This window comes from Cetorhinus maximus, chromosome 18, assembly GCF_964194155.1.
Source record: "Cetorhinus maximus chromosome 18, sCetMax3.hap1.1, whole genome shotgun sequence".
In the NCBI taxonomy this organism is placed as follows: Eukaryota; Metazoa; Chordata; class Chondrichthyes; order Lamniformes; family Cetorhinidae; genus Cetorhinus; species Cetorhinus maximus.
The window spans coordinates 12,073,900-12,085,924 of record NC_135896.1 but is presented as its reverse complement, the minus strand read 5'-3'; the positions used below and the strand labels follow the sequence as shown (position 1 = coordinate 12,085,924).

The 12,025-nt window shown below is 44.2% G+C and overlaps 1 protein-coding gene across 3 annotated transcripts in view; it reads left to right on the top strand.

Moving 5' to 3' along the window:
- LOC144692933 (exportin-1-like) overlaps window positions 1-12,025 on the top strand; it is a 63,073-nt gene that overhangs the window by 43,657 nt on the left and 7,391 nt on the right. For all 3 annotated transcript variants that reach the window (XM_078562094.1, XM_078562093.1, XM_078562096.1), the window contains exons 14-20: window positions 684-865; window positions 1,376-1,532; window positions 2,530-2,693; window positions 4,583-4,717; window positions 5,693-5,876; window positions 7,080-7,186; window positions 8,750-8,944. In XM_078562094.1, the coding sequence (XP_078418220.1) occupies window positions 684-865; window positions 1,376-1,532; window positions 2,530-2,693; window positions 4,583-4,717; window positions 5,693-5,876; window positions 7,080-7,186; window positions 8,750-8,944 (1,124 nt within the window). The remainder of the gene's footprint in view (window positions 1-683; window positions 866-1,375; window positions 1,533-2,529; window positions 2,694-4,582; window positions 4,718-5,692; window positions 5,877-7,079; window positions 7,187-8,749; window positions 8,945-12,025) is intronic.

Below are 12,025 nucleotides of genomic sequence, written 5' to 3'. Positions count from 1 at the left end.
CGACCAAAAATATTCATGTGTTTTCTCTTATCAGATGCTGACGGGCATTGTGTATTTGCAGTTGTTTCATTTTCTTATATCTCTCTGTCAAAGAATGGAATGTTTTCTGCTTTGAGGAGCCATAATGATCATAAAGCAATTCCTGGTCAGCTATTGTGTGGTTGGGTTCAGAGTAATGCTCCCACTACTCCAACAATGTTCCTCAGCCCCAACCTCAGAACAATGCATCAACATAATGTTTTCTATATTCTCTGTCCTGTGAAGTTTGCCAGATTAGGGATAATTTATGCTCTGGGTCCATGCCCAAATTCATCCCGTGTAGGATGTTGAGGATAGTTTCATCCTATCCACCCAGGTCCTTAATTCTTTATACACCACCCAGTCTCCAGCTAGTCTCATTTTAGGCAATGTGGTGCTTTACTTAGGAAATACTTGTTCCAGCCTAACATTTCCCACTTCATTAAAGTGCATCATGGTGCAGCCAATTGTAAAGAGTTGAGAATGATATGAAGAGCAGTTCCAGAAAGAGCATTTTACAAGAAGGGTATATAACATTGGCCAAAATATAGAAGAGGGAGGATGTGGACCCCTTGATCTGCTTTCCTTAGTGGTCGCATCTGTTGGAAGGAATTGATAAATGTGAAACCCAAATTTAAATAGGCTTCTTTGTTTTCCCGTTTCAGTGTACCTCACACATTTAGACTATGCTGACACAGAATGCATAATGACCGAGAAGCTACACAACCAAGTGAATGGTACGGAGTGGTCGTGGAAGAACCTCAACACTCTTTGCTGGGCTATCGGCTCCATCAGTGGTGCAATGCACGAAGAGGACGAGAAACGTTTCCTTGTCACAGTCATCAAGGTCAGCTGGTTGAATTCCTGTAATCTCCTCCAACCCTCACAGATATCTGCGCTCCTCTAATTCTGGCCTGTGGTGCATTCGCAATCATCATTGCTCCACCATTGATAGTCATGCCTTCAGTTGCCTTGATCCACCCGTCCCCTCCCCAAACACTGGAATTTCCTCCCTACACCACTCCAAGCTTTTGGTCATCTGACCTAATACCTCCTTTATGGCTCGGTGTTGTACTTTATTTTATAATGCTCCTGTGAAGTGCCTCGGAACGTTTCATTACATCAAAGTTGCTATATAAATATAAGTTGTTGTTGTTGATGAGTAGTAATGCTGCTCCATTTCGCTCTCACTTGGGCAGAGATCTCACCCCCAAATCCAGCTTCGGAGAGGGAGTAACCATATCTGTTCCCTTGGAAATTTAGGGTTTGTTAATACCTTGAACACAAAATAAATACGATGTAATGCCTTGATTCACTTTGCTCATTTTACTTACTGTTGAATCTTCTGGCTTTGAAGGATTTGCTAGGTCTTTGTGAACAAAAACGTGGGAAGGATAATAAGGCTATTATTGCCTCTAATATAATGTACGTGGTGGGACAATATCCCCGATTCCTGCGAGCTCATTGGAAGTTCCTAAAGACGGTGGTGAACAAGCTGTTCGAGTTTATGCATGGTAAGGAGGCTGGTCATAAAGCCAGCTTGTATTCAATATGGAGCTATTTGCTGCTGTATAGGTTTGCTTACTGTTTTGACATTGCACAGGCTATGAATGTCTTTGGGTACAAAATAATGTATATGTTAAATCTGACCTAAGAACTACTTTATGATACTGATGCACAACGACAGCAGTGTGCACCATCTACAATATGCACTGCAGCAACTCATCAAGACTCCTTCGACAGCACTTTCCAAACCCGTGACCTCTACCACCTAGAAGGACAAGGGTTGTAGATGCATGGGAACACCCCCACCTGCAAGTTCCCCTCTGAGTCACGCACCAGCCTGACTTGGAACTTTATCACCGTTCCTTCACTGTCACTGGGTCAAAATCCTGGAACTCCCTTGCTAACAGCACTGTGGGTGCACCTACACCACATGAACTGCAGCGGTTCAAGAAGGCAGCTCACCACATTCTCGAGGACAGTTAGGGATGGGCAATAAAAATGCTGGCCTAGCCAGTGATGCCCATGTCCTGTGAGAATTTTTTTAAAAGCTGGGAATTTTTTATTGAATTCTACTCGACCAGTGCATTATAATGAATTTAAAGTTATTGTATTTTTTTGCTGATGCATCTCCGAAATAATACAGTGCAGAAGTACTACTCCCTGTGGGAAGAATTGGTTTAATATTGCCTGATTTTATAGGGCGTTATTTTTCTCTTAAAAAGGGTACATGGACCTCTTGGTTGTTGGAATAAAATCTTTCAACTGTTCCTGGGACTGATTAACAATAGCCTTAAAGGGCGGGGGAGGGAATGAGCCTTCTGCAAATTCCATTGAATCAAAATTGAGTGTGGAGAGGTGATCTACAAATTTAAACCAAGTTTTAAAGCTGATGGATTCAGATTTTAAAAGGAATATGTAACTAAACATTTGAAGGGGTTCTTAATTTAAATTGAGGTTAAATTGTGTTTAAAAAAAAAAGGTTTAACCCACTTTTTTGCTTCACAGAAACGCATGACGGTGTCCAGGACATGGCTTGTGACACGTTTATTAAGATAGCACAAAAGTGCCGACGTCACTTTGTACAAGTTCAAGTGGGAGAGGTGATGCCTTTCATTGATGAGATCTTGACTAACATCAACACCATCATTTGTGACCTGCAGCCTCATCAAGTAAGTGTGGTTATAATTCAAGTGAAGCAAGTTTTCTAGCTGGCCAGCTCTCCCTTAAAGAGGATGTATTAAGTGATAAAGCAACACTTTACAACCAGCCGATATATTACGAATCTCGCAAGGCCCTTACTCTCTGGAGCAGCTTGGACACGAGTCGATGCCGTTTCTGGTCTGGGCTGATGACTTTCTTCTGTTTCTCCTCTCTTCTACCTTTCTTCTGTGAACCTGTGCAACTATATACCGGACCTTTTTCAGACAGCCCTTATTATCCCCCTCTAATTCTATTATCCAGGATTTCTCCTACCATATTTGGTAAAAGCAATTGACTCGCACCGTTCGTAACATGATCAATGTGATTTAATACATCATTCACAACTACGTCAATAGCCAATTGACACATTGAGGTCTAAGGCTTGCAGGAAATTTGGAGCTTGAATTGTTCCTTGGAAATACCTTTGGTAACACTAATTATAATCGGAGTTTAGCAGTGCAATCAAAAATGCAAACAGCCATTTCGAATCATCTTTTTCCCGTCTCCTATTGTTAAACTATCTGTGCCATTTTAAACTGTTCTAATTTCCACTTAATCATTCTGAGTTGTTCTAACTTCATACTCTGTCGCTATAAATCTCTATTTTCATACATGGCTACGCCACCACCTTTTTCCTAGCTTCCTGTCCTTGTCAAAATGTCAAATGCCCTTGAATATTTAGGCTTTAGTCTTGATCACATTGCATCCACGTCTCTGAAATGGCTGTCGGTCATGCATATTTATTTCCATTTGTGGCATCAATTCATCTGTTTTGTTAGATTACTGCGTGCATTCGGATACAGAGCCTTTAATTCTGACTTTTTACCATACTCACAAATTCTGGTCTTCGCTGTTGGTGCACTCTTAAGTTTATACACCCTGTCCCTTTCTGCCACACTCTGGTTATCATTACCTGTATTGCTACCCTGCTGTATTGCCTTGTCCTTTCTCTTTAACTTATCACATTTCCCCTTTCTACACCACCATCACCAGCGCCCCTCCCAAAAAAATAACTTTAATTTAAGCCATTTCTACTGCCCTAGTTATGACTCGCCAGAACACTGGTCCCAGCAGGGTTCAGGTGAAGACCATTCCAACAGTACAACTCTTTCTTTCCCCAGTACTGGTGCCACTGTCTCATGAATTGAAACCCATTTCTCCCACACCAGTCTTTGAGCCACACATTCAACTCTCTCTCATTTTATTTATCCTACACCAATTCGCTTATGGCAGAACAGCAAAAAGTAACTTTTTAAAATTTAGCCCCTAGCTGCTCAATCCCGAAGCAGAACCTCTTTCCCAGTCCTGTCTATGTTGTTGGTACCCATGTGGACCAAGGCGACTGGATCCTCCTCCTCCCATTGCAAGTTCCTCTCCAGCCCAGAGCTGATGTCCCGGACCCCCCACCTGGCACCAGGCAGGCAGCACAGCTGTCTGGACTCCTGCTCTTGGCTGCAGAAAACATCCCTGTAACTATGCTGTCCCTGTAACTATGCTGTCCCTTACTACCACTATGTTCCTATTTACTCCCCCACCCCCAACCCACCCACCCACTTGAATGGCTTCCTATATCATGGTCAGTTCACTTATCCACCCTGCAGCCCTTGCTTCCTTCCCCCTGTTGGACAATTGCAAGAGCTGAAGTTCTTCCGCTTCTCACCTCCTTGATCCCCCATGCCTGCTTCACTCAGTCACACCCTCCTGCCCCTGACCATGGACCAAATCAGAAGACTCTAGCCTAAAGGGTTCGACTGTCTTCTGGAACAAAGTGTCCCCTCCCGATACATCGTAGTGTCTGAAGCTCGGCCTCCAGCTCATTAACTCCGAAGGAAAATTAAGAATTTCTTTCAAATTTCAGGTGCACACGTTCTATGAAGCAGTTGGTTACATGATTGGAGCTCAAACTGATCAAACTGTCCAGGAGCATCTGATTGAGAAATACATGCTTTTGCCTAACCAGGTGTGGGACAGCATTATTCAGCAAGCAACAAAGGTGAGTTATATAACTGATGGATAGGTCAATTCATTATTCATTTAATTAGCAACCTGCACTTCTTATTGGGTTGTCTTCCTTTATGTTGGGTCATTGAGTTCATTTAAATAATTTAAGGGAACGCTCTGTTATAATATTTTTCCATAAAAGATTTGAGGATGTAAATGTCTGAAATTGGAAATGAGCATCAAATCAAAATTCAAATATTTGGTTTTAGCAGGGTAAACAATTCTAATCCCTGAGACATTTTAAAAAAAGTTATGATAAGGCAGTAAATATCCTTTTTTTTTTTGTTTCCTTTATCTCCACAGTTATCAACCAGGGGTGATTTATAAGTTGTGGCTCATTTTCCCCATTCCCTCCAACCTTAAAACTCCAATCTCATCTCCAAACAGTTGACATGGACTTGTTTATCACCAAGACTGAGACCATCTATTTCAGAGCCTTGGTTCTGAGAACTCCATGTTCTGCCATGTCTCACCTCATGGGTGGGAGAGAGAACAAAGCCCTTTGAATGTTGCACTCCTGCATCAGTTAATGTATGACTGGGCATTATTGGCAGATTGGGTGTCATTTCTCCTGTGGTCATGGGAGAAAAGAGAGTAGCATCTTCGGAAGTCAATAATTGTAAATTCTGGTGGGGATACTAAGTTTCCTTCCCTTTTTCCTTTTGACCTGAGCTCCTTGTGATCTCAAGCTTGTTGTATAAGTAAGGCAGATGGAGGATAGGTGCTTCCTTGTATGCGTATTGAGAGTGAAAGGACATCAATTTAGCAGTGTCCAGCATGAGTGCCATGAGCAGAGAGTCGCACACAGTACATGCTGTCTGCCCTCCTCCGTTCAGCTGCAGTAGAAAGTGTGGGGAGGGGGGAAGCGGGAAATACAGAGCGTTTTAAGGTGCAATGAGAAGTGTTTAGAGCATTTTGTCACCTTGATAGATACAAATTCCATTTATGCACATCATATTTTACAAAGAACGTGGACATTCTGAAGGATGCGGAGACAGTGAAACAGCTCGGGAGTATCCTGAAGACCAACGTGAGGGCTTGCAAGGCAGTTGGACACCCGTTTGTTATTCAACTAGGACGAATATACCTGGACATGCTCAACGTGTACAAGTGTTTGAGTGAGAACATCTCGGCTGCCATCCAGGCAAATGGTAACTAGTCATTTTTTTCCGGGGGGGCGGGGGTGGTGCGTGGAGAAGGAGGGATTGAATGTTTAAACAGGTTTTTCCAAGATTTTCTTCTTTCCAGAGCAGAAGGCTTCCCCCAGAAGGCTGTTGAGGGTCAATTCAATACAGGGTATTTCGAAACTGAGATTGGTAGTGCGCATACCTCAAAAATCTAAAGTTTACCGAACCAAAGTAGATGGAATTAAGATGCAGATCAGAATTGATCTAATTGAGTGGCAGCACACGTTTGAGGGGCAGAATGGCCTACCGCTGACCCTATGTTTCCTTCAATAACTTCTATATTTTAAAAAAAATCTGTATTTCATTGCTTTACCAAAAATTGGAGGCTTGTCCAGTTGGGAAAGAAAAGCTTTGATATCCAACAAGCTTATGATTATAAGCTTGGAATGGACTGGTTTGGGAAGCCATATAATGGAGTTTGCTATAAGAATTCTTTAGCAATCAGCCACTTTTCATGTTTACGTAGACTTGGAGTTGAGCATGATAGGTTATGCATTTGAAATGTTGCACATAAGGTGTACCGTGCCTTTATTTCTCCTGTTTTTCCCCCTTCCCATTGCACCCCTAGTGTCAGAAGTAAGAGAGGAGAGAGGTTTTTAAATCTCTGATGTCCTATCGCTAATGCACTGCAGTGCATTAGGATCCTCAGAAATGAGGCCAGTGTGTGATATTTTCGTGCCTGTGGTTTCCTGTGTAATGAGGCCTTTATCTCAAAGCAGCTGGTATTCCCTCACATGTTTTGTCTGCTCCCAGCAGCCACCTGAATCAAAGCTGCATGACACTTGTCATCTTTAGGTCTCATCAACGGGTTGCAGCCTGTTGTGCTGTACAATGAATTGTTGCTGTAAGGCGGTGATGGGCAAAGAACTCTGTGGCACATCTCGCGGTGTCTGTGGCGCAGCTCGGTCTGAAGCTGGGTTCCTTTCCAACCAGGGAAGATGGGTCACATTTGAGAGCCCAAGAGGAGCAAATCAAATTGCTGGATAAAATGACCCCCTTCTCACTCTTTTCTCTCCCATCCCACAGTCGTCTCTTGCAGTGTAGCAAAGAGAGAGGCCATGCAAAAAAGACAAAAATGGGCAACATCACTGTCCATGCTTTGTATAGTCTAGTGAATGACCCTAATGACTACTTGTAATCTACTTGTATATTTATTTTACCCATTAGGCGAAGTTGTTACCAAGCAACCATTAATCAAAAGCATGAGAACAGTAAAGAGAGAGACTTTGAAGCTGATATCTGGCTGGGTGAGCCGGTCCTCAGATCCACAGCTGGTGAGTACAATTAGCACAACTGTGCTCATGTATCCAGAACAACCCTACGCTCCTCTTCCATTTGAACTCCTTTTATTTTTAAAAGGGTTTGTTTCTGTTGCCCTACTCGCAGCCCGTTTTGAACATGTTCTTTTATTGCGTGAAGAGTTTCCCATCTTTAAGCTATACTTGTTGGCCTCGCGTTTAGACTCGTGCCTCCTTGCCCTACTTGAACTGGTATCTGCTTTCACTTTTAACTTTCTTTTACAAAAGCAACTTGCATTTCGATAAAGAAACCGTCAAGGAATGTCCCAGAAACACTTCACTGGTGGCCGTGAAGGAAGCAAGAGAGAAGTTAGGAGGAATACCTGGGAGCTTGGTCACGGAGGTGGATTTTGAGAGCATTTGTTTTTAACGGAGGAGAGCGAGTTAAGGAAGAAAATTTCAGGAGGGTACCCAAGCAATTCTAGGCTCTCGGGTGGGTTTGGGGCAGGGGGGGGGAAACCATTGTACAAGAGTCAGAGGAATAGTTTGCTCTGTTGGGATATAGGGCTGAAGGAGATTTCAATGTTAAGGCAGTTTAGAGGTTTGAAAATGCCTTTATTTTAATTTGTGGGTGTCGGGGAGCTAGTGAAGTTCAGCAAGGTCGGGAGTATTTACCAAGCAGAACCTGTTGTGATAGTTTTTGGGTGAGTTGGAGTTTGAGGAGGAAGGGGGCAGGATAGCATTATAGTGGAGCTTGGAAGTGACAAAGACGTGTTATGAAGTGATTCGGCAGCAACAGGGCTGAGCTAAGAAGTAGCAATAGGAATGTTATGGAAGTTATGGCCTTTGTGATGTGTGATCTGGGCTGAATACAACACTGAGTTACAAATAACATGACTGAACTGGAGACATTAAACAAAGAGGGAGATGGAATCTGCGTCCAAGAAGTAGAGTTTTTAGTAAAAGCAAAATACTGCGGATGCTGGAAATCTGAAACACAAACAAAAATAGCTGGAAAAACTCAGCAGGTCTGACAGCATCTGCAGAGAGGAACACAGTTAACGTATCGAGTCCGTATGACTCGTCTTCAGAACTAAGGAAAAATAGAAATGAGATGAAATATTAGCTGGTTGAGGGGGGTTGGACAGGTAGAGCTGGATAGAGGGCTACTAATAGGTGGAGGCAAAGAAGAAATTGCCAAAGATGTCATAGACAAAAGGACAAAGGGGTGTTGATGGTTGTTGAAGTAGAGTTTTTGGGTGGGTACTGAAGATGATGGCTTTAGTCTTATGGTGGGCTGAAGAAGTTTTGACATATCGGAGGTTGATGCCACTCTGGTGAGAAGGTATGGCAGTCCACTTACAGTCAGCATCAGGCGCTAAAAGGAACACCAAACTTGACCTTTTCCCCCTTTCTTCTTTCTCACGCTCTGGTGCCAAGGATATGCTGCACTTATACCTAGTCTCATTTCCCACTGTTGTGACCCTGGGATTTAGTTTTCTTATCCTTTTCAACAAAGAAAAGGAAATGGAGACACCCTGCCAAGTTACCCAAGCACAATAGCTCTGCCCTCACTCCTGCCTCGTGACTTTTTTTCAGGTTGCAGAAAACTTTGTCCCCCCGCTGCTTGACGCAGTGCTGATCGACTACCAGAGGAATGTCCCTGCAGCCCGTGAGCCAGAAGTTTTGAGTACAATGGCCACCATAGTGAACAAACTGGAGAATCACATTACTGCAGAGGTCCCCCAGATCTTCGACGCCTTGTTTGAGTGCACTCTGGATATGATCAACAAGGTAATTTTCGGTCTGATTGTAGGGGGTTTAACTGCCTGTCGTGTATAGTCTACATCATTTTCAGAGTTGAAGGAAAGTAATAGTCTCCCCAGCATAGTGTTAGTTCAGGGGCTGGGACTAATTTCCTGCCCTGCTCAGTTTCCAGTGTAGCCTCTGTCAATCCTTTTTTAAATAGCATGTTTTAATGGTCTGTCTCTCTGCTAGTTGAAGGCTGCCTGTGTCTCTTTGTATGTATAAGTATGTTAAATTAACAGTTCTGATCCGGGCGTCGATTCAAAAGCAAAATCAATTTGGATTGGCAGGTTTGACCAGCAATTAGGTCTCACTTAACAAGTAAAATATGAAGTTCACTAAAGTTGTATTTTCCCATAGTTTCTAGTTTATAATCTCTCATAACGTGGTTTTCAAGATGACAGAGGCAATCCTGTAAAGAGAAGAGAGATTCAGTTTGCACAAGGATATCTGTTCAATCTCTTGTCTGTGCTGGCTAGAATTTTTGATTCTGATTCTGATTCCGTGATCCCTTTACCTGCACGGGATGTGAATCTTCATGAACATTAGGCCGGGGCAGGGTTGGGCTCGACTGGTTTTTAAAAAAGCAAAAGCCTCCGGTAGCCCAGTCCGCTATCTAGCCTGAGCGGTGGAGGATGGCCTTATGGGATCTGTCCCATGTGTTTCCCAACACTGGAACCTTATCCCCATTGAGTCACTGCCCTCAAGAGATAATGAGCAAAGGGGGAGGGGGAAATGTGTTAAATTGTCACCGCTGATGTTCATTGTATCAAGTACCGTTGAATTATGACACCGAAGAAAATATTTTATACTTTTTATAATATAAACAAAATATTTACAGGGCCGTATTGAAAGAATATTTATCTGAGTGAAGGCGATGTGGTATTGTCGCTGGACTAGTAATCCAGAGACCCAGGGTAATGCTCTAGGGACCCAAGTTCAAATCCTGACTCGGCAGATGGTGAAATTTAAATTCAATAAAAATCTGGAATTAAAAGCCTAATGATGACCATGAAACGATAGTCGAACCCATCTGGTTCACTAATGTCCCTTTTAAGGGTGGAAATCTGCTATCCTTACCTGGTCTGGCTTACATGTGTGGTTGACTCTTAAATACCCTCTGAAATGGCTGCTCAGTTGCATCAAACCGCTACAAAGTCTGAAAAAAGTAATGGAACTGGACGGACCACCCGGCATCGACCGAGACACCAGAAACGACAACGGCAAACTCGGCCCTGTCAACCCTGCCTCCATCTGGGGCTAGTGCCAAAATTGGGAGAACTGTCTCACAGGCTAGTCAAGCAATAGTCTGACATAGTCATCCTCAAGGAATCATATCTTACAGATAATGTCCCAGACACCACCATCACTATCCCTGGGTATGTCCTGTCCCACTGGCAAGACAGACCCAGCAGAGGTGGCGGCACAGTGGTATACAGTCGGGAGAGAGTTGCCCTGGGAGTCCTTAACATCGACTCCAGTCTCATGGCACCAGGTCAAACATGGACAAGAAAACCTCCTGCCAATTACCACATACAGCCCTCCCTCAGCTGATAAATCGGTGCTCTTCCGTGTTGAACACCACTTGGAAGAAGAATTGAGGGTGGCAAGGGTGCAGAATGTACTCTGGATGTGGGACTTCAATGTCCATCACCACTACTGGCCAAGTCCTAAAGGTCATAGCTGCTAGACTGGGTCTGCGGCAGGTGGCGAGGGAACCAACAAGAGGGAAAAACACACTTAACCCCATCCTCACCATCCTGCCTGCTGCAGATGTATCTGTCCGTATCAGTATCGCACAGTTGTGGAGACAAAGTCCCGCCTTCACATTGAGGATACCCTCCATTGTATTGTGTGGCACAAGCACCGTGCTAAATGGGATAGATTTTGAATCGATCTAGCAGCTCCAGGCTGGGCATTCATGAGATGCTTTGGGCCTGTCAGCAGCAGCAGAATTGTACTCGAACATAACCTCATGGCCCAGCATATCCCCCACTCCACCATTACCGTCAAGCCAGGGGTTCAACCCTGTTCAAAGAGTGCAGGAGGGCATGCCAGGAGCAGCACCAGCATACCTAAAAATGAGGTGTCAACATGGTGAAGCTATAATACAGGACTACTTGCACGCCAAACAGCATAAGCAGCAAGTGATAGACAGAGCTAAGCGATCCCACAACCAATGGATCAGATCTCAGCTCTGCAGTCCTGCCACATCCGGTCGTGAATGGTGGTGGGCAATTGAAACAACTCGCTGGAGGAGGAGGTTCCACAAATATCCCCATCCTCAATGATGGAGGAGCCCAGTACATCAGTGCAAAAGATAAGGCTGAAGCATTTGCTACAATCTTCAGCCACAAATGCCAAGTGGATGATCCATCTCGGCCTCCTCCTGAGGTCCCCCAAATCACAGATGCCAGACTTCAGCCAATTCGATTCACTCCATGTGATATCAAGAAACAGCTGAAGGCACTGGATACTGCAAAGGCTATGGGCCCTGACAATATTCCGGCAATAGTACTGAAGACTTGTGCTCCAGAACTTGCCGCGCCCCGAGCCAAGCTGTTTCATTGCAGCTACAACACTGGCATCTACCCGGCTATGTGGTAAATTGCCCAGTATGTCCTGTACACAAAAAGCAGGACAAATCCAACCCGGCCAATTATCGCCCCATCTGTCTACTTTCGATCATCAGTAAAGTAATGGAAGGGGTCATTGACAGTGCTATCAAACTGACGCTCAGTTTGGGTTCTGCCAGGGCCACTCAGCTCCTGACCTCACTACAGCCTTAGTTCAAACATGGACAAAGGAGCTGAACTCCCGAGGTGAGGCGAGAGTGACTGCCCTTGACATAAAGGCTGCATTTGACCAAGTGTGGCATGAAGGAGCCCTAGCAAAACTGGAGTCAATGGGAATCAGGGGGAAAACTCTCCACTGGTTGGAGTCATACCTAACACAAAGGAAGATGGTTATGGATGTTGGAGGTTAGTCATCTCAACTCCAGGGCATCATTGCAGGAGTTCCTCAGGGTAGTGTCCTCGGCCCAACCACCTTCAGCTGCTTCGTCATTGA